Source organism: Cryphonectria parasitica (assembly GCF_011745365.1).
Source record: "Cryphonectria parasitica EP155 unplaced genomic scaffold M406scaffold_3, whole genome shotgun sequence".
Classification (NCBI taxonomy): domain Eukaryota; kingdom Fungi; phylum Ascomycota; class Sordariomycetes; order Diaporthales; family Cryphonectriaceae; genus Cryphonectria; species Cryphonectria parasitica.
This window is the reverse complement of record NW_024468911.1, coordinates 4,400,025-4,425,030: the sequence shown is the minus strand read 5'-3', so window position 1 is coordinate 4,425,030 and position 25,006 is coordinate 4,400,025. Positions and strand designations below refer to the sequence as shown.

General features: G+C 53.3%; 8 protein-coding genes and 1 non-coding gene across 9 annotated transcripts; 2 read left to right on the top strand and 7 right to left on the bottom strand.

The window, feature by feature from the left end:
* Positions 1-2,029: 2,029 nt before the first annotated feature.
* Positions 2,030-3,692, top strand: M406DRAFT_90507 (uncharacterized protein; the record flags this gene model as incomplete). The annotated part of the gene is made up of 3 exons (XM_040926179.1): positions 2,030-2,368; positions 2,488-2,885; positions 2,949-3,692. 3 exons carry the CDS (start codon positions 2,030-2,032, stop codon positions 3,622-3,624), a joined length of 1,413 nt encoding a protein of 470 aa, XP_040778901.1. The 3' UTR covers positions 3,625-3,692.
* A 717-nt stretch (positions 3,693-4,409) lies between these two features.
* On the bottom strand, positions 4,410-6,128 carry M406DRAFT_321783 (uncharacterized protein). Its single transcript, XM_040919551.1, has 4 exons — positions 5,896-6,128; positions 5,740-5,792; positions 4,990-5,435; positions 4,410-4,897 (listed from the first exon to the last, which is right to left on the bottom strand). Coding segments are annotated over exons 1-4 (534 nt in total). The 5' UTR covers positions 5,897-6,128; the 3' UTR covers positions 4,410-4,863.
* An 886-nt stretch (positions 6,129-7,014) lies between these two features.
* On the bottom strand, positions 7,015-7,849 carry M406DRAFT_223161 (uncharacterized protein; the record flags this gene model as incomplete). Its single annotated transcript, XM_040915640.1, has 3 exons — positions 7,015-7,093; positions 7,167-7,566; positions 7,651-7,849. Coding segments are annotated over 3 exons (678 nt in total), but the record flags the coding sequence as incomplete, so codon positions are not given.
* Positions 7,850-8,663: 814 nt separating this feature from the next.
* M406DRAFT_40924 (family 3 glycoside hydrolase) lies at positions 8,664-11,313 on the bottom strand (the record flags this gene model as incomplete). The annotated part of the gene is made up of 4 exons (XM_040924149.1): positions 8,664-10,147; positions 10,206-10,696; positions 10,764-11,085; positions 11,172-11,313. 4 exons carry the CDS (start codon positions 11,311-11,313, stop codon positions 8,664-8,666), a joined length of 2,439 nt encoding a protein of 812 aa, XP_040778898.1.
* A 3,933-nt stretch (positions 11,314-15,246) lies between these two features.
* On the top strand, positions 15,247-16,183 carry M406DRAFT_338611 (thiamine pyrophosphokinase; the record flags this gene model as incomplete). The annotated part of the gene is made up of 2 exons (XM_040921363.1): positions 15,247-15,409; positions 15,501-16,183. The coding sequence occupies 2 exons, from the start codon at positions 15,247-15,249 to the stop codon at positions 16,181-16,183; spliced, it is 846 nt and encodes a 281-aa protein (XP_040778897.1).
* A 225-nt stretch (positions 16,184-16,408) lies between these two features.
* M406DRAFT_338610 (V-snare-domain-containing protein) lies at positions 16,409-17,369 on the bottom strand (the record flags this gene model as incomplete). Its single annotated transcript, XM_040921362.1, has 3 exons — positions 16,409-16,556; positions 16,637-17,289; positions 17,367-17,369. The coding sequence occupies 3 exons, from the start codon at positions 17,367-17,369 to the stop codon at positions 16,409-16,411; spliced, it is 804 nt and encodes a 267-aa protein (XP_040778896.1).
* A 403-nt stretch (positions 17,370-17,772) lies between these two features.
* M406DRAFT_t43 lies at positions 17,773-17,867 on the bottom strand. The gene has a single exon. It is a non-coding gene; the product is annotated as a tRNA-Ala (tRNA).
* A 422-nt stretch (positions 17,868-18,289) lies between these two features.
* M406DRAFT_338609 (L-serine ammonia-lyase) lies at positions 18,290-20,403 on the bottom strand (the record flags this gene model as incomplete). Its single annotated transcript, XM_040921361.1, has 3 exons — positions 18,290-19,971; positions 20,027-20,241; positions 20,309-20,403. 3 exons carry the CDS (start codon positions 20,401-20,403, stop codon positions 18,290-18,292), a joined length of 1,992 nt encoding a protein of 663 aa, XP_040778895.1.
* A 1,108-nt stretch (positions 20,404-21,511) lies between these two features.
* M406DRAFT_223686 (P-loop containing nucleoside triphosphate hydrolase protein) lies at positions 21,512-22,066 on the bottom strand (the record flags this gene model as incomplete). Its single annotated transcript, XM_040915660.1, has 1 exon — positions 21,512-22,066. A coding segment is annotated over one exon (555 nt), but the record flags the coding sequence as incomplete, so codon positions are not given.
* Between the last annotated feature and the right edge of the window lie 2,940 nt (positions 22,067-25,006).

The window sequence follows — 25,006 nt, the reverse complement described above, 5'->3', positions numbered from 1 at the left end:
CTTCAGAACCATGCTTGCAGTACAAATGATGGGCTCTTCTTGCCTCTGCCATATTCCCCTTTCATTGTTTACCAAACACCATAACTAAGGGGCAGTGTATCAGGTGCTATAGTACGGTCTATAGTTCCTAAGAAATTACGGAGTTAAGCCAAATGGTAGACTCAGGCTTGGGACAGGTTAAATATATTCCAGCTGGAGACAGGTGTCTGGACTGGACCTCTTGGAAGCATCATTAGCGACCACAACACAGACTCCCCACAAGCCTAAAACCCGGCTTGCTGCAGCTGCAGGCGGGCGGGTGGATCTCTGGGGTTAGTGCCGCACCCATCAGACACTAGACGACCCACCACCCCAAACACCAGATTCAGGCCCTGGTGGGAGCAGCCTCGGTGGCATACTAAACATTGCGAAGGCTTCTGAGGAAGAGGAAGAGCCAGAGGCAATATGAGGACATATGAGCAACACTGCATTGAGCCATCAAGACTAGGGCGTAGGGGATTTTAGGATTTCCTTTAGATTAGTTTACGTGCAGTAATTCAAAGTATGTACGTACTATGCAGGACCGGCCTTTCTTGGAAGCACATACCTTTCATTTATTATGGTATTAATTGCTCTTCTAGTGACGCGCAAAGACCGCAGATCGGGAATAGTATGCCCCAGAACAACAGCCGCAAGAGAATTACAAGAGACCAAACTCTTTGGGCTGCAATTCTCGTACAAACGCATCATCCCTCTATGGTCGTCTCGTGTTTGCTGTGTCCTTTTCACCTCATGCCTCCTACCAAAGAAATCTTTTCAAGGGGCACTGTTTCTTGGCGTCTGAAAGAGTTGTTGAGATCAAGGGCGGGATCAATGGCGGCAGCAAACTCGAGATGAACGCCTGCCAGTATTGAAATCAATGGCCGTCTTTGTGGTGCATTGAAAGAGAAAAAGAGAAGGGTCGACTAGGCCAGCTTACGATGGGCCTGGCAGTCAGTCAGTCAGTCAGTCAGTCCATCAGCTCTCCAAGTGAACAGTTTAATATCCTCATAATCGCTCACTCCTCATCCTCTCAGAGTGACTGTAGGTAAATGAGAGATTTGCTTTGCTCATGCTGCTCAAGTCGGACCGTCTCTCACTCCTCGTCTTGCCGCCGCCAGGCTCTTGCTTAGTCAGTACCGTTTCCACAGCGACAAAGCCAGTGCGGTCGGGTATTGCACCCCTTCTGAGAGACGCCCCGCACTCTACCGTCCCGTTCTGCCCAGCCCTCAAGCCCATAGTTTACCAACCCCTCGGCTCAAACTCCCCCCTATCCCCATTGCCACAACAGCGCCGCTCCCGGGCTGCTACCCCCTAAATACCACACTGTTGGGCCCGTACGGCAGCTAGCCATCTCCGCTTCGAACCGGTATCACGAAACGGGTCGGTCGTTACGGTGTGCATGTCCACCGTCCATCCTAGCCTTGGCTCCATACACACCCACTGGCTGAGCTCCGACCTCTGACGTCGTCTTTCCATGAGAGCCGCCAGAAGTACATCCAGGCCAGGAACTTCTCGAGGTTCCAGTCGAGAAGTTCTCGCTCCTTGGTAAACGGGGGTTGCGTTTATCGCGATTGACGGTGGCCTGGCAGTGCCACTTTGTGGCCGACCTGCTCGACTAGCCTTGAGGATAGGGTCCAATTGGCAGTCAGAACAGGCCGAGCCCAGCTCCTGGGTCGCCATCAACTCGAGCCGCCGCAGCTCATCCTCGTCGTCCTCGTCCTCGTCCTCGGATGCGACCATCCCCTTTGATAAACTCGACCGCGTTCGCGACGAGCAGGCTCACGACCGCCCGGAACACGACCAGTCCCTCGCTAGCGATCCCCATCCCGATCTACCCAGCATCCCCGACAGCGATAATCCATCCACCACTGGTTCTCCCAGCCCAGGGTCCTCTGTCTACTCTCGACCAGGTCGTCGCCTCCCGTCTCTCCCCTCCACAGTCAGTACCATGTCTGAAGAGGAGTACGACTCTCCTGAGGCCGGCCCGCCTCACGTCGACGCAGGGGCCATGTCTAGTCGCTACGACACTCCTACCCCGCGCAAGGGCCCCCGCTTCGTCTGGACCCCGGAATTTGAGGAAACCTTCTTCAGGTCGCTCTGTGAGAGCGTCAAGATGGGCCTCAAGGACACACACAGCTTCAAGTCGGAGGCCTGGGACCGAGCCTGCGCCGCCCTCGCCGAGCGCCATGGTGCATATCCCAACAAGGGCCATCTGATCAACAAGAGCGACAATGCACGCAAGAAGTTTAGGCTCTGGAGAGGCCTGCGCGAAGATCCAGAGTTTCTCTACAACCCAAAGACAAGGACGGTGACGGCCAGTGATGCCGCTTGGAGGGCGCACATTGAGGTAAGCAAACATATTCCTTGCCAAAGTTACACACATAGAGAGGGAGGGAGCTCATGGTGATGGACCATATCTTGAGCCGATTGCGAGGCAAGGGGCTAACAATCTATGACCAACCCTAGAGGGAACCACTTTCCAAGTCCCTGCGCAACCGTGCCTTTGAGCACGAGGCATACTTGGAGATCCTCTTCCCCGATGTTGTTGGCTCCGGTGGCGCTCCAAAGCGAGTTCTCAAGACGAAGCGCAAGGGTCAACCCGACTCCCTACCCGATGCCGATGATCTCGATGCCGCTGGGAACAATGTCATGAATCTTCTCACTCCGAACTCCTCGAATCAGACCATGTACCGGCCTGTTTCGCAGACGCCAATTCTTCCCCCGACCGTGCCTTCCAACGGCACCCTTCGCCCTGCAGCCCCAATGGCCGTCCAAACCCGCGCCGCCAACACTTCAAGCAGCGCTCTGACGCCCCCCGACGAAGAGGCGCCTCAGACAACCCACTCGCGCAAACGCTTTCCCCCGTCTAGCCGTTCCCCGGCTCCGATCGAAAAGCGTCGACGTACTGCCAATAGCAACAGCAGCAGCCACAACAACAACAACAATAACAATTATATCGACCTGACGCACTCAGCTCAGATGATGAAGATGGACAACCATGACCCGCACATGGATAACCCAGACCAACACGACGGCAGCCACGCCGTCTCGAACAACAGCGGCAACCACGCGAACCAGCAATCCTCCAACAATAACAACACGGCCGGTTCAAGCCCCAACTCCCGCCCACACCTCCAAGAAGCCATGGCCGCGTTCGGTGAGTACCTACGAAACCACCGCAACGCGGCACCCGCGCCCCGCTGGCAGGAGATGGCAATGGAGACCTTCTTCCGCGACTTTGCGGACGAAGACCCGGACCTACAGATTCGGATCGGCGAGAAGGTGCTCTGCGACCCCAACAAGGCCATGATGTTCTGCATGATGCCCGAGCACATGCGCAAGCACTGGGTCAAGCGGCTTAGGGAGCTGCACAACCGGCACGACTTCTCGTCGCTGAGCGTCGGCGGTGGCGGCGGCGGCGGCGGCGGCTCCGGCAGCCAGTCGGGCAGCATGAATCCGCCCAGCATGGGCAATGCTGTCGGTCCTGGCTTGAACGGCAACAACGGCCTGATGAATGGTGGTGGCATGGGCCCCGGCATCATGACGCTGGGTTCCGTTGCTGGTGTTAATGGCATGGGCCGGAACGGCAGCCAGGTTGGGTGACGGGGCTCACATTCCCCGCCTTTCTAAGTCCACTGTCCACTGCTATTATTGCCACTGCTGTCATGGTTTTTGACATGGCTGAGCTGTGGTGGAAGTGTTCGTTGATGGGATTTTAGGGAGGTTTTTCTCTTCTCTTTTTTTTGGGGGGGGGGGGGGGACTTCCCCCACGGGTATGAGGATGGATTTGTCATGGTGTTATGGAAGACAGTCTATCCCTCAAGATTGGCTGCATTTTCCATTGGCGTGAATGGGGTTTATTCCTTTTTTTTCTTCTATTCTCTCTTTTCCATTCGTCTCGCACTTTGTCTTGCTGAAGGAAATTGTGGATCATTTTCAGGATCAAATGGCTTTGTTTGCTTTTTTTTTCTTCTTTCCCTTCCCTTCTCGTTAATTTCTTTCTTTTCCTTTTCTGGGATCGGTCGGCGTTGAATGGCACATTAAGGACACCCGTTGGGAACGAACTCTCTGAAGAACCTAAGGACTGCAAGGCGAGAAGGTTTGGAAATGGACTGGGTACATTACGGGAGGAACTGGCAAATCAGACCACACATGCCTGTCACATGTTGTGTGTGTCTTTTCTGAGGCGTTTTGAGATGGGAAAGCTGTATGAGTTAATGAGCAGCAACACCTGCACGTTTGCGCGTACGTGCAGAAAAGATATGATTAATGGAATGCAGAACTCGTAATGTTCAAGACCTGTGTCCACATTTGAGAATACACTCTTGGCTTCTGAGCGCCTCATCTCTTATAGCACAAAAACGTCGCGGTCACAGGTTGAGGTGTTTGAAACGTATTTTTTTTCTCTTTGGTTTGAAAGAAAAAGTTGTGATTTCGTCTCCGTATGACTGATTGGTATCGCATCCCACACTTGCCCGCTGCCCACTTGCGCAAGAATCACACAATGCAACCCATACAAATAAATGGACAACCAACTCCTCCTTGAGTAACAGTAAAAGGGAAAACAGAAAGGTAGGGAGGGGATAGCGTCGTGGTGAAGGCATCCTTGGGAATAGGCTCTATCTTCGTCAACATTCTACTCCTCTTCTTCCCAAAACAGGAAACGGGGTGGCCAAATGCCTTGCAATCGCTTTCGTGAGCTTCACGGGCGGCGAACTTGGCCATCTCATGTGTCGCCGTGCAGGCGTCAACAAGATCCTGACATGTCTCGATAAGTTGCGTGACATGATACATTTCCACCTGAGCTCCGTTGTCGCGCGCCTCGGCGAGAGCCATCTAGGATTACTTGCTAGTGCCGCGGGCCTTGGCAAAGTACCTGCTCGACATGTTAGCACCGGGCTCTTCTACCATGAGAGGCAGCTTCAAACTTGTGAGTGTTATCGACAAGGATTAGTAGATGTGGCGTACCGAGAGAAGACGCCCTCCACAACACCAACAGCACCCAGAACAGCAGCGCCAACACCAGCAGTCTTCCAGCTCAGCGCACCACGCTCATGGAGGCGCCAGCCCTTGAGGCCGAGGAAAGCACTGATGCCGACCACAGCCGAGAGGTTGAGGTACACCAGGGCGGTGGCCTCGTTGTCGGAGAGCGACGCGATCTTGTTGATCAGCCAGTGGTCGGCCTTGTGCGCCTTGTTCTTGGCCTTCTCCTTCTTGACGGCGGCCTTCTCCCGCAGCTCGGCGGCCTCAGCCTCGCGCTCTATGCGCTCCTGCTGGGTGGTGGTCTGGACTTCCTGTTCCATAAAGTCGGAGGGGACGGTGCGGACGCTCTGGGAGTCGACATCGATCAAGCTGCCAGTGGACATGTGGGCGGACTCGTTAGGGATGATCTCGGGCTGCTGAGGAGCCGCGGCCTGAATGCGTAACACGTCAATATGGCTGAACGGGGCGCGGAGAATAGTGTGGGTGACGACGCGATCGTAAGGGTGAGAGCGTTCGGGAAGGGTGGGAAGATATTCCTCGGCCGGTGCCCGCGCCTCATTTTCGAGGTCTTCGACCGCGCCAAGATGAAGGAGATCGCCAGACATAACCTTGACTGAAGGTGAAGTGGTTGGGCAACCTTGGCGAGGATGTATGTGTGGAAATTTTGTGGACAGTGGCTTTGCCATTGTGGAAGAGAGAGTTGGGATCGCGGGGTGAAGTTTCAGAGAGACTCACCTCCTCTGGAGTCTGATACGAGTTCTTGGCTGCAATATCGGCGTAAGAAGCCACTGTTGGACCTTATCAGTCTGATGCATAATCGCATGCAATGTTTTTTCGCCCTTCGGCAAAGAGATTAAGCTATCTTGATCTTCGTCGCGGGTGATGACTTACTCTTTGCTTGCTCGGGATGCGGCGTGGTGTGCTTTGGTGGTGATTGAGGAAGAGGATGTAGGTGTACTGATCAAAAAGTGATCGTTCAGGTACACAAAGAATGAAACAGTTGTCTTATCTGAGCGAAATTCTCGAGAGTGATTGCGACTGTGGAAGAAAAAGAGGTTGACCGTTTTGGAGCTGTTGTGGGCAAGAAGAACATGTGATGGAGGGGGAAAAACAGGGCCGTTAGCTTTGACGGGTGAAGTTGGGTGACGACGATACGCAGGCCAGTAGCTCTCCTCATTTGCCATGGAGTCACCGTTTACCCCTGTCGTTAATGACGTATGCGGCTCGAGATGCCAGGGTTATCAAGAGGGCTGGGCCGGTCCGCGCACGGCTCTTAAGTCGGTTCTCGGAGGCGCATTGTATAGATGCGCTTTTAATTCCATTGAATGAGGAATGTATTCTCTGACTCTCATACTGTGGAGCGTGTCTACAATTCGGGTCGCATTCCATTGAACATTGAAACCTCACAGTGCATGTGTTCTGAATTGCGCATCAGCGCCCATGTTGAGACGAGCAGAGTAGGCCCTGCGGAAGGAAGTATGATTATAGATACAATTCTGGTGGTGAATCGAGATTGGTATATTTTTTTATCATCTCTTTTTTTCTCTTCTTTGTACAATAAAACTCAGTCATCCCTGTTGGAAGCCCGGCCATAACTCCGGTGCCATCTAGGTAGGTGCCACATCCAATCCATAGGGCCAAGCCCCCCCCCCCCCCCAAATGCGTTATATTGTACAATAAAATTTGGATATTGCTGGTAAGTCGGGACTCATTTCTCTCTCACTTAGACTTGTTGTTGTTGGCAGAAGTAGCATCGAACGAGTTCTTGGGCAACCCTCGAGGGTCCGCCTCGATCTCAGCCTTCGGCGCGGCCTCGGGAGCGGCCTTTGGTGCATCCTTGGGCTTCTCCTCCACCTTTTCAGGCTTGCTAACTGTGGTTGCCTCCTTCTCTGACTTCACAAGATACTTCTCCGACGCAGCCGGGGCCGCAGGGGCAGGCTCCTTAGCCACGGCATCGTGGGCGTTGGCAGCGGGCACAGGTGATGCGGCGGCAGCAGCAGCAGTGTCTGCCTCGGCCTCGGCGGCCTCCTCGTCTGCTATCTCCTCGCCATAGACATCGGGGTATTTTCGGAAGCAATCTTGCATGTGCCTAGTTGTGGTGTTAGCTCTGGCATCCTCCCCACCTGCGAAACACTAGGGAATTGCTGTAGTCTGTGACATACTGGAACTTGTCAATGCAGTCCATGCCCTTAGGTTCCTCGTTGGAGTAGACAAAACAGCTGAATGCCGCCTTGAACTCCTCTCCGCAAGGGCCGTGGGCCATCCCGCCCAAGCATGGGCAGTCCCAGTTGATCTCGCCCGTCTCGGGGTTGAATGCGCCCTGCTGGCCTGCTTCTTCCTCCAACTGCTCAGGCGTCTTCTCCACATCGCCGGGCGTTGCGACAGCCGTGGAGTCATTCTTTGGTGGTGGCGGAGAAGATTGTTGCGACGACTTGGCGGCCGCCGCCTGCTCCTCCTTGGCCTTCAGCTTGGCCTCAAGCTGTTTACGCTTCTCCTCGACTATCGCGTCAACGGTAGGTAGATCTGCCTCGGAGAAATGGGCTGGTTCGGGGGACAGGCGTGCTGCAACGACAGTCTTTCGTCAGTAGTGCTGCAAAAGAGCATCTCGCCCTTGAAGCGTTTGTCCGTTGCCAGGGGCCGACTCACAGGGCAGCTCGTCTGCAAAAATCGGACTGGTGTTGTACCAGTACAGAGCGCCTATCGCCAAGCTCCATCTGACCGCAGAGCCCTTCCATGAATGGCTCCTGTCGGCGGGTGCTGTGCTTGCGAACCTCCGGCCCGCGGCGGAGGCGACCGAAGACTGCCGCAAGGCCCGCGGCGTCGAGCGTACTGCCGCGCGAAACATTGTGGTATTGAACCAGGCTAAAGGGGAATTATTGGTAGTCGAACACGAACCACGGGAACAAAGGAAAAGAAAGAGAGGATGCGACAAGGAGTCGTCGTTGGTGCCGAGGGTGGACGAGAACGTAGATTCCCAGAGTGCTGTTTGTAGACCCGTAACAAATTGGTAATCCAAACGGAGCCGACACCGCGGTACAAAATTTCGAAAGCTCACTCACCAGCAACGGCGATCGGCTGAGAGCTTGCAGGGGTCAGGGATCTCTCACCTGCGATGAGATCATTGGTTACCTTGTTGAGATTGGGGGTGGATGACTCAGCCTGCCGAAACGACATCACCAGCAGCTTCAATGGACTTGCGCTAAAGTACCTAGAGCACCAAACCAAGCTTGATAAACAAACAGCTCGCAACTATCTGAAATTTGACAAGATAAAAAAGGAAGGGGAGATATGTCTGTCCAGAACCTTTGGATCTATCTCAATCGACTTTAGGATGGGAAGCATTATAGTGCTTGTACACTCAATGATGAAGGCTCATCGTGCCACAACTGTTCTCGACAGCTCATGATCAGACCCTCTTTGCTTCAACATTCTATTTAAATTCTCCGTTTCCAAGGACCTTGACTCAGGAGAAAGGGAGAATGGAAGAGAGGGGAGGAAGACAGTGTTCATAGGACATTTACAAACACAAGTCACACGAGAAAAGAACATTTTCAACCCTCAGCGATTATCTTCAGCGATTAAATAATATCATTGTCGCATCTATCGTTAAACGAGCTCATTACACAATAAGTTTCCGTCTCGTCTCATATTCTACTTCCTCACGCAGCCACAGGCGTGATGGTCGTCGACACCCTCAGATCTCGGCTGCTGAAGCCCAGGCTGACAGTAATGTCGCCGCTGGGGATCACCCAGTCCTGCGACAGGACATCCCAGTAGCTGATATCCCGACGCATCAGCTCGAACGAGGCCGTAGCAGTCTGGTTGGGCGCGAGGGTGATCTTGTCGAAGCCGCGCAGCTGCTTGGGCGGCGTGCCTGCGGGCGCGCTGTCGGGGAAGGTGACGTACAGCTGGGGCACGGCGGCGCCCTCTACGCTGCCTGTATTGGACAGAGAGACGGTGACGTTGTACAGCGTCTCCCACAGAGCAGGGTTGCCACCAGGCTGGATCTCCTCGGCGGGCGGAGCGGCGGTGAAGTCGGAGCCGAGAGCCTCGGCGGCGATGTTGGCCAGCTCGAAGGTCGTGTACGAGAGGCCGAAGCCGAACTCGTAACGCACGGAGATGTTGTTGGCGTCGAAGTAGCGGTAATCGATCTCGAGACCTTCGTCAAACCAAACCTGCCAGTCCTCGGTACCGTTGGTCTGGACGGCGGTGGTAGGGGGCGCGTTGTAGTCGGACGAGTTGTAGGCGATGGTGTAGGGCAGGTGACCAGAGGGGTTCACGTCGCCGTAGAGGATGTCGACGATGGAGTGTCCGCTCTCCTCGCCAGGGTAGTGGGCGGCCAGGATGGCGGTGACGTTGGGGTTGTCGGCAAAGGGGAGAACATTAATGCCGGACGAGTGCGAGACAACCACGGTGTTGCTGCAGTACTTGGCGACTGAGGTGACCATCTCAGAACCCTCCCAGTCGAGGTCGAGCGTCGTGCGGTCGGCACCCTCCTCGGCGTAGGTCTTGACAAACACCAGGCAGACGTCAGGCTCAGCGGGGATCCAGAGGCTGGGCATCTCCGAGTCCACGACGAGGGTGTTGTTCAGGAAGAACTGGACGTAGGCGTTGTCCTGGCTGGCGCGCTCGACGATGGCGTCGAGGGGCGTGGACACAAAGGTGGCACGGCCCGTGCCAGAACCGCCACCGACGTACTGGTTTCCGTAGAAGGTGGCTCCTGACGTGTACATTCCCTCAGTGGGCGCGGAGGCGTCGTTTCCAAACAGGGCAATGAGCTTGGGTGCCTTGAGAGGCAGGGCGTTGTTAGTGTTCTTGAGCAGGACCGTTCCAGCAGCGCCATGCTTGCGGATCAGCTCGCTGTGGTTGCCGCGGACGTCCACATTCGGGGTGCCGGTCATGTTGAAGGTGTACTTCCAGGTGCTCTCTGGCGAGAAGGTGTTGAGCTGACCGCCAGCAGGGTCGACGCCAGGGTATCCAGAGTCTTGTCCGTGGAAATAGTACGGGGTCATGATTCTCGTGATCATGTCATCCACGCGTGCGACGTCCAGAGAGCCATTGTTCACGGCCGCCGTCACATTGCCTCCAAAGAAGGAGCCGCCCGCGAAGTCCATACCATAGTATCCAACGGTGCCAGGCATATCTGCTTGATTGTTAGTCATCTATAATGTTCGTGGCAGAAGAAGCAAGCTGTGACTTACCCATGTCCAGACCAGCCTCGATGGAGGCAAGACCAGAGTGCGTGCCACCCCAATCACTCATCACGTATCCCTGGAAGCCAAGCTCGGACTTGAGGATACCGTTCTGGGTCTTGGAGTTCTGGCAGGCGTAGGAACCGTTGATGCGGTTGTACGAGCACATGAGGGACGACACACCAGCGTGGACCGCGTTGGCGAAAGGCCAGACGTAGAGCTCGTGAAGTGTGCGGTCATCAACGTTTGAGGACACTGATTCCTGGGTGACCTCGGTCACGCTGATGCTGCTGTCATCCTCAGTTATATAGGGGTAAGTTGGGTTGCGCTGTGTCTCTTGCTCGTAAGCGACAAAGTGCTTGGCACACGACTGGACGCCAGTGTCCTGCATGCCCGTGATGGTTTCCTCCATTGCCACGCCGGTCAGGTAGGGATCCGCGGCGAATCCCTCCCAATTCCGACCAGCATAACCGGAACGACCTAATGGTCCAGCAACGGGTCTTGAATGGCATTCAGTCAGTAAGCTTATCATTCCACACTCATCAACCTTTTTTTGATTACACTTACCCAAGATAGATGTGGGCACCCTTGCCCCTGAACTCCTCACCCATCGCATGGCCACGTTCATACATAATATCTCTGTCCCAAGTAGCAGCAGCGGAAACACCAGCCGAGAAGACACTGGCATAGCTTGCTACTCGGATGGCAAGGGGACCATCCTGAAGGCAGAGACCAGGGAAGCCAAGCCTCTCAATAGCGAGAATGTTACCAACACAAGGTCCTGCAACACCAGTAACCATCTGTGCCTTTTCCTCAATGGTCAGTTCAGCGACAAAGGCCTGAGCCTTTGCTAGCGCAGCTTCCCAGCCGCCAGCTCCAGTTGTATTTGCTGGACACTGGTTGTCAACAACGGAAGCAGTCTCAAAAGTTGCAGAGATGATGATGAGAGGGGGGAGGGGGTTGAGAAGAACATACGAGATGGGTACACAGGATCTGAGAAGCCGTACTGGCCAAGGATTGTGGTGTTCAAAGGCTGGACATGGCTGAAGACGGTATCAGCCTTGACAGCAGGCACGAGGAGCGCCGAGAGCAGAAGAGCTGCAGCCGAGGACGCCATGGTGGATTTGATAATGATGGCGGTGCAAGGGAGGAGAGAAACTCGGGCGGGACCAAACAAAAGGTAAGATTATCTGCATAGCGGCGAGGTCACCGACATTTATATGTCTGCACTTTCAAGTTTTCTTCTATAAGTTGTTTTTTTCTTTCTTTCGCTATGGAGCCATGCCGATTGACAACCCCATACAAGACCAAACATCCCTGCCCTTACGTTGCCAACTTCTTCCTCTGAACGAGGACGACATGACGATATCAGCCCAGCCCGAGAACCGGATGAGCAAGTCGCGAGGATGGCCTGTCTACATGGTCTGCCCCGCACCCGCACCACTATGAGGCAAAAAAATTGAGAGGTCAGATGTCTTGGGGTGGGCATATCGAAGTCCCCGCCCCGGGTCTTCGGATCAGGAGAGACCGGAAGCTGTGGGCTAAAGGTCTAGCAAGTACGTTCCCCCTCTCATCCACCGTCCTAAGACGAGCATACTATGATACACACACCGCAACAAGGTTGCCTGGACGTCGGATCGGATCGAGCACATGACTACGGCGATTGCAGCAAGTACTATTACGTGCAGTGAAGTAGAGCCCGAGTTCCGCCACAGAACCCTGGAGGAAGTGAATAAGACCTTGAATTGCCAAGACCCTAGGCCTATGTGTATAAGTGGAGTTCTTTTCCTAGTTTTCTGGGGCTGGGCAATACACTTTGTGGGGAAACGTGGTCGACTTTGTGGAGGGCGGGGCCCGGAGAAAGGACATCATCGCAGTCTAACGGACGTCCCTGACAACGAGACCATCCCACTTCTTGACGTTTCTCCCGACTGGATCCATAGCGTCGGCACTGGTCGGCTACACACATAGGTCCCGAGGGGCTCCTGTGGTATTAGCCTCAACTGTCGATTTACACTTTATTTACCATACTGTGTAGTAGGTCGACAGAGTTCCGGCGGTATGACGGATTCGGCGGTGCCAATTTTTTTAATTCTTTTTTTAATAAAAAAAATCGGAACTTCTCTCGAAATTGATGAACGATGTCAGCCTCATCTGCACAGTGATAACAAGTTAATACGGAATCATTTCCATCAAGATCAGGATGAAGAAATGGAGGAGATCTACACCAGGATTGCAATAAAAAGAAAGAGCTGGATGCCTACCAGAAATGCTGCTGCTATTGTATTATTAAGCGAAGCGAAGCAGGTGTAGCAACTTCGCCGCGAACTGCCTGCACGAGCATTTGCACGGAGAGGGAGAGCCACGTCCGGATGAACCCTTAACAGACAAACACCCACAAGAATCGAACAATGTTCTGTCTTCCGTACTCTCGTGGCTTGACGATGGCCTGCTTTTAGCCGGATTTTGGCCGAACACGGTGGTGCCGACATTAAACCGGGGAAGAAGTGGGTAAACTTGGTAGAGAACCCACACCTTTCCCTCTCCAGATTTCCTCTCCGCAAGTTCGTGGACACCTCCCGCCCAGGACAAACACCTGATGGTATGGGGGGAACTGGAGCACTTGGCCCCCCGCACTTCAATCGGCCCGTTCGAGGAAACGTTCTCCATGAGAATATGCGCTTGTGTACTGTGGCTTGCTGTAGTCAGCTATGTGTCAACCGTCTCGAGCGTGAGTTAGTTGTTCACGAGACTCACGATGACGTTGGCAGCGGGTTCTTGGAAGCTCGGCTAGCGAGGTGTGCACACCGCGGATGTTCCCGTCCATGGCAACGCTCGCTGCTCACCTCACAGCTCACCTCACAGCTCAACCTATAATCAGGTTACTATGTTGTTATCTTCAAGGAGAGGATGCGGTGTGATAGAGACCAGCGGATCCGAGTAGCCCTAGGAAGTGCTTGTTACTTTGGAAACAATATGTAATTACCAGCATTTCCACGTGAGAGATGATCCAAATCGTTAATGCTGCGTCATAACGTGTTAGAGCACACCTGACTCGCCAAGCTGGGACTATGTATTTGTCCTGATTCACTCGTTCGCGATTGACTTTTGCTTGCCCCACGCCAAGAGAAAACGCTTCCAGTTTTCCGAGGTCATTCCATGCCGGACATCGTTCTGGTGCCTCCGAACCAGGAGCAGATTCTACTTCTTATCTACAGCCACCGATGTAATATTCCGTGATTCTCGAAGAGATACATCTCAAACTGAAACCACAAGTACTTCATTTAAGAAGTCTTGAAGGGACCATGAGCCTATAGCTGTCGATTGCCGGCCTGGACACACATCTTGCACTCTGTTCATGCACGTAAGGAATATGATAGCTTATGTCAAGTATCGGACACGACTGCTGGGCCGGCATGAAAAATGTAGAATCTGAAGCAGAACTTGGACTCAGAGTTTCTGAAAACTTTCTGTTCGTGCCCAGACTTCATATTTAAACAACCACCTGGGCAGAGGTTTCCGAGATTTCAAGGGCAATGTCCAGTGACCAGGCTGTGTTGTTGGCAAATGTGTTTCTTTTCCCACATTCGATATTGTATTCAGGCATCAATGTATCTCTCCTTTCCCCTCCCCTGCTTGGCAGGATTTCAGTTCCCATAGCACGATGCTCTAGTAGTCCCGAAAGCAACGTTATGATGAGTCCGAGGTTACTTGAATGCTAATCGCTAGCCTTCAGACAGAAGTCATTCTGCTTGACGTCTGGATAAATAATGGAAACATCACAAAGAAATTAAGTAATTACCAATAATATATCTCCAAAAGAAATTCTGTCGCACAGAGTAAAGGACTATGAAGGTCTCAAGAGGTGCTTTTTGGAACTCGCGCTTCTCCACTTAGACATCTCACCGCCCATCCACGCAGACATCTCACAAAGCTGGTGGACCGGACTCAATTTCTTCTTTATGCCTGCTACAGCGCGAGGTCAAAATACAGTTTCAAGCAGTTACTTCACGCGCTCAAAGTCATTCGCCGACAAAGCCCCACATGGCGAGAGACGAACGGAACGTCTCTTTCTAGACGAAAGATGAGGACTCTGACAGCCAAGAGCACAACTACGCCGACTCCGACGGCCACTCTGACAGTGATGGAAGCAGAGACCCCGAGAAAGAAGAATTCTGGTGTGTATGCTGATGCCAGTGTGGATGTCCCCACTTTTTGCCTACAAAGATGTGGTGGTCAGTGATATAGCGAGTGTTGAAACGGGTGTGGTAGAATTATTGTAACAGACCACAGAATATATTTCACAGTATTGCCGTTGATGACTTGTTCTTGGTATTTATGACTTGGACCTCAGTCAGTGTTTGTTACACATTGACCAATAATCACTCGTAAAAAAAAAAGAGTCACTGCGAATCATAAATTTCCACATTCGCTTTGTTAGTATTTGTTTTGATTATAGAGGTAATTTTCATTGCTTTTTTTTTTTTTTTTTCATCCGTCTATTCCATTCCTCTTGTATTCTCCTTTCCTTTCCCATCTCATCTTATTTCCTTTTTTCATTATTTTGCTGCTTCTATTTTTCCAAAACTTTAGATAATGGACAAGATCGGGCGCACGGTCAAGTCAGAACATTCAATATGGACCAGTCTCCCTTACATCATGCCAGATCTTTGAGAAACATGACTTTCAACAACAAATTAGACATATCGACAAGAAACTAGGCATAAATAATTCTCTTTTCTCAATCTATCCAATCATTAACAAGGTTTGTATTCTGTCGATTGTCGCCGTCCTCCGGCCGAAAACGACTTGATATTTTAGTCAGACATGCCACGGAAACTCTTATCTCCACATCTCCTCCACAAAAATCTACCCCGCAGGTTCTTTTACGTCCCCTTCAAACCTGTGAGGTCACAGCGCACGCACGAACAACACACTCCCCCCTTGCCCAATAAGCACAACCAACCAACCAGGCCCTTGCCCAATCCCACCCCCTCACTCATTCACAACAAGTCCCAGACCCCTCATCTTGGCGATCCATGCACGTGTGATGGGCGACCCGATCGAATGGCACCCGGCCCGCATGCTTCTACGGGAGCGGGCCGAGACCGACAGGGAAAACAACCAACATACAGCAGCACCCCAGCTTGCCCTCATCATCCTCAACCAGCCACTGCGAGACCTGGCTACGCTGGAAGTCCTGTGGAGTAACTGTACGTGTTGGGGGGGTCCTTGAATTGTTTCCCATTTTCTCTCCACCGGGGGCGCAATTACCTTTTTTCACCCTGAGCTGATGAATCGTAGCGTTCCTAAGAGTGGCGGCAGATGGAGGCGCAGATCGTCTTCTGCGAGCCTCCCAGGAGGGGCAGCAGAATGGAGGCAGCAGCAGCACCCTCCTTTCTCAGAGTGGACTTGATGTGATAATAGGCGACCTGGACTCGCTGACCAATGAGGCGCGGCAATACTTCACCACCGCCGCAAGCTCACACCACACAAAGATCATCCACGACCCGGACCAGTACTCGACAGATTTCGGCAAGGCCGTCAAGTACATCCGCAGCGCTGCCGCGTCCCCGCCAGGCACCACACCAGCCGACATTGTCGCCATGGGCGGCCTCGGCGGGCGGGTCGACCAGGGCCTGAGCCAGCTGCACCACCTGTACCTGTTCCAGACGGATCCCACCTACGCCGAGGGCCGGCTATTCCTTGTGAGCGGAGAGTCGTTGACGTTCCTGCTGAAGGCGGGGAGGCATCGGGTTCACGTCAGGGAGGAGGGTGCGGAGGATGTGTTTGGGAAGTATGTGGGTATCATACCGATCAAGGAGCCGAGCGTTATCACTTTGAGGGGGTTCGAGTGGGACGTGACGGATTGGAAGACGGAGTTTGGTGGCATGATGAGTACGAGCAATCATGTCCTGCCTGATTCAAGGGTGGTCGAGGTTGAGACGACCAAGGACGTGCTCTTTACCATTTCATTGAAAGGCTAGAAGAGAGTATATGTCATAGAGTAGCGCACAAACATGGTTCTACGAGGGGAAGAAGAGAAAGAAGAAAAAAAGACCATCTGGATTCCGAAAATTCCCATAAATTTAATGCCACCACTACCAGGTATGTCTTGATCAAACAACAGTCCTGTTTTCAGACCCCTGAACGCCTTGCTCATGCATGTCATATATCACCCACTTGGTTTTCCCCCGCAAATGAGTGAAGCTTTATCTCAGAAAATGCAGGACCAGCCAGCAGAACAGGAAGAAGATGACGACCCCAGCCCAGAATATCCATTTATCTTCTCGTGCCCTGCGTTCGATCATCCGGATGGTGTCGCCTGACACGCCCAAGGTATTTCCCACTGAATACAACCTAGATGAGAAATGATGTCAGTGACAGGTCCGATTCAGGCACTCCCCCCTTCCAATACATCAACAATACATGGCACATACCTCTTCTGCGTGTTCTTGAGCATATCCCTCTGCGTGCCAAGATCACCCAGCACAGCCTGGCCGCGCGCAATATACTCATCCAGCGCCGAGTTCGCCCCTGCAAAGAAGTTCTGCTCCCTCAGCGCGTGTTCCTCGCGCGCGACGTCATCGCCACCAACACCAAACCCGCCACCACCGCCGCCGCCGCCGCTGGTATTCCTCACATGGCCCCCTCCTCCAAAGGCAGAGGATGCGCCGGTGCTGTTCGCATAAGGGTTCTCAGGTGTGTCGTTGGCATAGGGCCGCCTGCCCAACAGCTCGCTTCGGTTCTGGCTGTGCAGGACTTCCTCCCTCGCGTTCTTGACGGTCTCAAAGCCGCGACGGTACTCGGCTAGCTCGGTGCGGAAGTTGCGGATGCGCTCGAAAGCCTTCTCCTGCTTGGCCGGGTTGAGCTCCTGCTTGGCGAGGGAGTTGTACTCGTCGATGGTCCGCTGGAACGCGGTCAGGGAGGCCGAGAGGGAGCCCAGGGCGGCGGGGCTGAGGACGTTGGCGGGAGAGGATGAGGAGGAGGGCGAGTCGGTGGATGCGGCTGTTGCGAGGGGTTGTGAGGAGAGGCTGGAGAGGTCTCTGCGGATGGAGGTGCTCTGCTTGAGAGCACTGTTGAAGGTCGTGTTCTATTTGCAATGATTGTCAGCTTTGGGAGGGTTGAGAATAAAAAGGGGGAAACATGATGGCACAAAACATCGCTTACCATGATGCTATAATTATGTTAAGTGCCATAAGATCATGAGCCCAAGAGTGATTGTTGAAGGAAATGACAGATTTGCTGCCGATGCGAGACTGCGCCTTGAGGATTGCAACGGCGCCTGAAAGTCAATGTGGCATTTCGTACAGTTAGTTGACAAGGCGGCAGGAAACTCGGGGACTGGTTACACACCGCTTGCCGTCTTGAGGAGATACCGCCGGACCAAGCTCGGTCCAGGCCGAGTCACAAACCTCATCCCCGTCTTCCAGTCTGCCCAGACCCCTCGTAACGTCCACCATTAGAGGATGAAAAAGTGGAAGAAAAAGTATGTACTATGGGGGGGAAAAAGGTGTTCTTAAATACCATTCAAAGACCTGTGCCCTCAACATGAGGGCATCAAAAAAATCACATTTGGACACAGTGGGAATTGAACCCACGACCTTTCACAGGCAGAGCAAAGCATTTTGCGAATGCGAAGCGAAAATCATACCCCTAGACCATGCGCCCGATGGTGATTGATGTCATTCTCAAAAATGATATATTATATCGCTAAAGTCAAAGCTTCGTCAAGGGTCGCATATCGCGAAGACGACCGGCTCAGAGCACTTACAAGTCAGGTAAGTATCCACGGATTTTTCAGAGCAATCTAATAAATCTTCTACTATAAATCAATTTAGGTGTGGGATGTGCGCAACTCGAGTAAATTTATTGGTCTCCGCGAGGGGGTATCTTTGCTAGCAGGTAATCAGTCAGCCATGGCTTACCCAAATCGTCTCAATTCTCTAAAATTCCTCTATCAAGTCTAAGTGGTCTATATAAAATCTATGAATCTGAGAAGCGCCGGTGCACAATGTGAGGAAGAAACGCTTCCGTTCTTAGGCTATGCACACAGAACTTTGTCCCCCCCCCCCCCCAATTTCTCCCCAAAATCAACAGTCAGGCACGCTGACGGGGATATTGAGGGGCACGCTCGTCGCAAGCCCGCTGAGGCTCGTCTCTTTAAATTCATTCCGCATCCCTTGGGCCGTCAGCCTCATCGCTTGAATCGCGAAATCCAGGGCAACCTTTGCCGTGCCCGAGCTGCTCAGAGCCAGATTGGCGCTGGAGATGGCCTTGATTGCGCCCAGCGCGTTCCGTTCGATGCAAGGCGCCTGCACAAGGCCCCCGATAGGGTCGCATGTCAGTCCAAGGTTGTGCTCGATACCAATCTCTGCAGCCTGCTCGATCGTCTCGGGAGATGCGCCCATGCACGCCGCAAAGGCACCCGCCGCCATGCTGCACGCCACGCCAACCTCGGCCATGCAACCGCCTTCGGCAGCGGAGATGGTTGCGCCTCGTTTATACAACATGCCGATGGCTGCAGCCGTAAGCAAGAAAGTCGGAATGTCGCGCTCGGGATCGTCACTGATGAACTCGATGACGTATTTCAGCACAGCAGGAATGATACCCGCAGCGCCGTTCGTGGGAGCGGTCACAATCCGACCGCCCGCCGCATTGGTCTCGTTGACTGCAATGGCGTAGACCGCAAGGTAGTCCATGGCTGGAAAGTCTGGCCGCCGGAGAGGGGTGGGCATGATGGTGTGGTCGAAGGAGCCATGCGTTCGGATAGGGCCCCGCTTGTACGATAAAGCAGGCTTCATCTGACCTTGCGTCTTGGGTGTCAGGCTTGTAGACGCAGACATGCCTGTGCCACCAACGATGTTGGCGGGTTTGGGAGCCGCGACAGCTGAGGGGATCTCTTGTGCGCTCGCAGGGTACAACCCACGCGTGAGTCGTTTGTACAGCGCAGGAGCACGCCGGTGCAGCTTCAGCGAGCCAGGTAGGGTCGAATCTAACGGTGCTTGTACGCCCTCCAGGATGCTGTTATCCATGACATGCCATATCCTGTACGTCTTTTCTAGAATTTCCTCATTCGTGTAGCCATGGCTCCTCTCGTTCTCAAAGACCAGCTGTGCAATCGTCAGGTTGTGCTTATGGCAGAGGGCCAACAAGCTAGTCGCATCTCGAAAGGGGTATCGTGGCTGCGTCGCTCCCTTCTCGCTTGTCTCCACGTTCGTCTTTGGATCAGGTGTTTCCACCGTTGCGAGTGGCCCACTGTTTTCGACAGGCGTCTCACCTTGCTCGAGGAGCTTTCCTTCATCCTTGGGCCGCACCTCGGCACCAGTCCTCCGATCACCAGCGGCATCGGACCGCCTGATTTCCTTGTAAAACAGGTTCTCCGCTAGGTCCTTTGGGTGCGTGCTCGGAGCGTCCTTCGCTGTGGATGGGTCTGCAGGGGCCGACTCAGGGCTGGAGCCTTGCCCAAAGTCTGTTGACAGTGCCCCATTAACAACAAATCCACCGCCCACGCTGAACAGGTCGTTGGTCGCAAGCATGTCACCATCCTGGTTATAGACTCTGAACCGCATACCGTTGCTGTGCATCGGTAGCTTTCTGCCCCATTCCCAGGTGAAGTCTCGATCGTAATCAAAATCGATTTCCTTGCCCTTCCCGTCTGACAGGCCATGACCTAGGTGTAATTTCTTGGTCTGCTTGATCTCCTCAAAACGGGTTGGAACATAAGCTGTGTCGACTGTCTCAACATTTTGGCTTTCCAGGCCCAGAAGCAAGGCTGTTGGTCTTGTGTCAGCAATATGAGTCGGCACAGCCGCCCACGAGGGCCATACCAGATGGTGTCATGTGGCCTTCTCCGGTGAGAGCCAGACTTCCATACAGCGACACACGAATCTTGTGCACCTTATGCAGCAGATCCGCCTCGATCAGGTCCGTGATGAAGATGTTGCCAGCACGCATCGGTCCCACGGTGTGTGATGAGCTCGGACCAATTCCAATAGAGAACAGGTCGAACGTCGAAATGACAGCGTGCTCGTGGTCAGCTTCACTGTATGTGCCAGAATGCTCCGGGCGGTCATCATCCTCGGCGCTGGCGGTCGCGTCGGCAGAGGAACTGAAATGGCGGCGACATGATCCAGCCTGGATCTCGCTTGCACATCCCCTGGTTGACAAAGAGCAGCCTCGGTAAGATGATCGCCATGAAGAACATGGAAACAATTCCGATGCATTCCTCTGAAGGACGGGAGAGGTGTAACCCGTCACCCGCCGACCAGCCAGGTCGCGCAACAGCTTAAGCTGCCGCATGGATTTGATGTACTTCGTCTACTCAAGCTTCAGAGGGGGCCGTCTGCAATTGAGGGTGGCGGTTGCCAACAATGGAAAAGGAAAGAGAGCCAAGAGAAAATGAAAGAAAGAGCCAAAGAAAGGAAAAGGGCCAATCGGTGAGCTCCACAGCAGCTGAAAGTCCCAATGAGCAACAGTGTTATGTCAGCCCGCTGACAAGCGTTTTGGCTAGTGACAAGGGAGGGGCCCTTGCCTGTTTGCCCGTTGGAAGTGGTAGATAGGAAAGAGCGTTCGACCTCAACCTTACAAAGAAGTTAATTACCTAGACGAAGTACAGAATCTACGATCATCACAACATCCCCTAGCTCTGCTCGACAAGACTTTCAGACAACATCTCACCATGGTAAACCCACCCACGAAGATAGCATGCTTTTAGAGGAATGTTGTCAACTACTATGCTTACTTGCATTAGCCTAGAGCTGGCTCGATTGACCCTTGTCGGAGATTGAATTATGGACCTGGGGCCCCGGATTCCCGATCCACATGCGTCGAGACTCGACTTGAAAAAACTTCTGAACCTCTTCTATTATGTAAGTATAGCAGAACAACAAGAATCGATCTCTTTCCTACCGTGCCTCATTGGCAGACCGCTGATCTTTCGACTCCTCCTTCAGTTGCTCCTGAAACTCCCGCGTCAGCTCGCAGACTGCGCGCAGGTGATTCGCCGTCATCTTGCCATCTGGTCTTTGTGGCACAGGGCTGTAGCCGCCAATGTGCGGGTTCTCGTTATACCCTCCATCCCCCCATCCGCGGTAGCCTGCACCAGCATGTGGTGGTCCTCCTGGTGGTCCGTATCCTCCTCCCAGATGATAACCAGGACCAGGACCAGGGCCAGGACCAGGCCCAGCATCGCCGTACCCAGCACCATACCCAGCATATGGTGGGCCTTGAGGATTCTCATAACCTCGTCCAGCCGGGTTGTACGCCACCGTCATCGCTGCGCTCTCGAGGGTCACCGAGTTGAGCGAGTGGCTCGCGTATGCCTGCGCCGCCATGACCACATTGCGAATCTGACGACCGTTGAGGTTGTACATGTGGCCGAAGGTGTCGATGAAGTTCATGATCTCTTCCAGGTTGTGGATGAGGTCTGGACGGAGCTGGTTAAGATAGTACTTGAAGATGTTGCGCATCTCTACGGCACCGAGGTCCGTGTACCGCACCGCCAGGTGGATACGCGAGATGACAGCGACGTCGATGGCCTTGATCCGGTTCGTCGTCATCATAATGATACCCTCGTAGTACTCGAGCACGCGCAGGAGCACCGACACGAGGGCGTTTCGCTGTGGGGGTGAGAACCGGTTCCTGGTCTCGAGGAAGACATCCGCCTCGTCGATGAGGAGGACGGCCTGCCACTTGGTCGCGAGGGAGAAGATTTTCTCCAGCTTTTGCTCGGCCCGGGACGCATCCAGGCCGATCTCAGCGACCGACACGACAAACAATGGCTTGCCTGTGGCCCGGGCGACTGTCTCAGCCGTCAGGGTCTTACCGACGCCGGGCGGTCCATGGAGCAAGAGCACAAGTCCCTTGCCCTTCTCCTCGATGATATCAATGATGGGCTTTTTCGTCTTCTGCATATGTGCCGCTACCAGGGAGTCGATCATGTCCTTGTACCTCTGGCTCAACTGCAGCGTCTCTTTAAAGGCCTTCGGGTTCGCCTTGTCCTTCTCTGTCACAGAGCTCAGGAGGAACTGACCCCACACGCGCTGCCTCGTTGCGTACCCGAGCACCCGGGGAGGCATGAGCAGGTAATTATTATCGTTCGGGTCAAGAGGTTCGTCGGGCTTGATTTTGTTGACCGCCTCACGAAAGATGTCCATCTCGTCGACCACCGCTTGCTGCCGGTCGATGAAGGCTGCCCGTGCTCGTTCTCCAATGGGCAGGATGACTGTATTGGTGTTCTGCGTATAAGCCTGTGCGTCCGAAACCACCTCGCCTCTGATGTGCACGAGCTTCGAGGCTGAGGATCCGTCTTCCTCTGAATTGGGATTGTACTCTCTGCTGTCGTCGTCTCCCTGATCCCTGCTGCTGTCGCGGCCGTCCGACAGCGTCTTGCGCTCGTCGGCATACGCAAGATCGTCATACTGAAAAACCTGGTCCGCCCCATCTTTACACTTTACGGTGTAATGAATGAATTTTTGTGACCTTTTTCTCACGGTCTCCTTCAGGGCTTCGGCATCAGGGTACACATCCAACGGGACGTACGCCAGTTCAGAGACGTTTTTGGTCCCCCGAAAACGGTCAAACTTGAACTCGTGCCAGACCTTGACCAGGTTGTGACCGTCAAAGTCCCAAGTCCAGGCCCACATATACAGCTTCGTATAGCGAGCACTCGCCGAGTATGGGATGGGCGAGTCCGCAACGGACATGATCTGGGGAACGTTCCTGTAAGCCCGGACTACAATGAGTGTCCCAGGGGCGAAGGCCGTCCATAGCGTGTCGAAAGTCACTGCCTTGATCCCATCTTCTAGGCCACCTGCACCCCGAAGCTTGAAGTAACTATCAAGTTCAGGCGTCGAACGGACGCGCTCCATGAGGTTGGCTAGGTCTTTACTTGTCTGGCTTTCCGGCGACTTCTTGACACGGTCCCAAAGTTTGTCCCAATTGTGGATTACAGCAGGGAACGGCGATATCATGCTGATGGTCTCGGTATCGAAGCTGACGCCCGGGTACTTGCCAATCTCCTCCTTCAGCAGTTCCATGAGTTCTGGGTCCTCGATCTCGATCTCGCTGTATGCATCTTTCTCTCCGGTTTCTGGATCGTATATACGCCGGTACACGTAGGCAGAGTTTTTGTTCTTGGGCTGGTTGAACCAGTCCGAGCCCACGTCCTCGTCCTTATGCGCGCCAGCATTCTTGTCCCATTTTCGAAGGACATAGCGGTATCGGCTCTTGGTACCATCCTGGTCCTATGATGAAGTTAGTCAAGAAATATTTTTTGATTTTTTTCTTTTCTGGTCTTGAAGCCAAAGATGAGGACGCACATCATTCTTCTTCTCGTCCTTTCCGTCTTTCTTTGCCTCGTCCTTTGCTGACTCGGCCTTGTTGATTTGAGTCTCGAGTTGTGCAATACGTTTCTCTAGTAATTCAATGTACCTCAGGTTCATCGCCTCGACCGTCCGACGGTCATTCTACAAATCGTTAGCGCCAACGGAGTTTCTTAGTGTCTAGTGCGTTCACGTTTAACCTACTGCTGTCACCTCAGCCATCTTCTGATATAGGAACTCTTGAGTAACAAGTATGCACAGTCCAAGTAATTCCGACCATACAGTGTGCAGATGCAGGCAACAAACTGAATCTCTGCAGTATCGAGAAGAGCTTGAAGAACATTAAGCAATGATAAAATTGGGGGTCAAATTCCAGAGTAAAAAGAGCTCTTTAAGTAAAGAGCTTGAGGTGACTAACCATAGGCACGTCGTTGCGGCTGTGCATCAGTCTCGTACATGGTGTACGAATCTTCAGCAGGATCCCTGTTACAGCTGCCTATATCGATGTAGAAAGTCACCGTTATGTGCGGGAAGTAACCATCATTGATGTGTATGAGTGGAGGCGTGCGTCGTCGCGATTGGATGATAGTCAGCAGTCTCGCTGCAGGCTGACCACCACATCATGACTACCCCTGTTTTGGAACAAGATCGTAACCTGGTGGAATGTGTCAGCTGCGGTAATGAGAGTGGTGGTGCCGGCTTTCAGCTCCTGGTGCCTACATGGAATCGTTCATCCTACAGCCGGGTGATGGACCATTTTGGGATTAGTAATGCCTCGGATTCGATGTAACTCGTCAGCACGGAGTTTCTCCGTGCCTGAATGACTATTCAAAGATCTTGTTCGTGTGGCTATCTGGTGGCATTGCTCATAGACGGCTTTTGGCGGTGGAACGTTCTTCTCACCAACCATTCCAAAGCACAACCATGGCCAGCGAGCCCAAAGGCAGTGAGAAGGTCATCTTGTTTGGCAAGGACAGGTAATTCTTGGCTCACTAAGTACGATTTCACAGACTCACATGAAGGCAGCATAGTCGGCAAGGCACCTGACACGGTGGACCGGGAACATAAACAGTTCAAGAAGCGCATCTCGAGCATCTTGAAGGGGAGAGAAAATCTCGCTTCATCGAAGAAGGAGCTTCTTCAGAGAATTCAAGACGCTGGAAATGAAGATTTGGCGGCCCGCGACCTTGGTGCCCGTGCTGTGAAGCAATTCGAGGATGCGTCCGAGACGCAAAATCTCCTGGGCGAGGAGAGATCACATGGAGTAGGGGCTGTCAACGCGGGTCTGCAAAGAAGCCTCTTTGCAGTATCTCGTTTTGCAGCTGCTTATTCGAGTATCCTCGATGCGGTCAGCAGTGCTTCTGGGCCGTATGCCGAGATTGGTTGGCAGACTATGTCGATCCTTTTGATAGTTGGTCATGGCCTCTTCAGTTGTGGGAAGTTTTCACTGACTGGGAAGCAGGTTGTGGTCAACAAGACAAAGAA

What these genes read in the sequence shown, in the direction of transcription:
- M406DRAFT_321783 (XM_040919551.1), bottom strand. An exon ending in CGTATCAGACTCCAGAGGAG is followed by an intron (nt 5,436 to 5,739) that starts GTGAGTCTCTCT and finishes TTACGCATTCAG; the next exon opens with GCCGCGGCTCCTCAGCAGCC. An exon ending in GTGGAGGGCGTCTTCTCTCG is followed by an intron (nt 4,898 to 4,989) that starts GTACGCCACATC and finishes CATGTCGAGCAG; the next exon opens with GTACTTTGCCAAGGCCCGCG.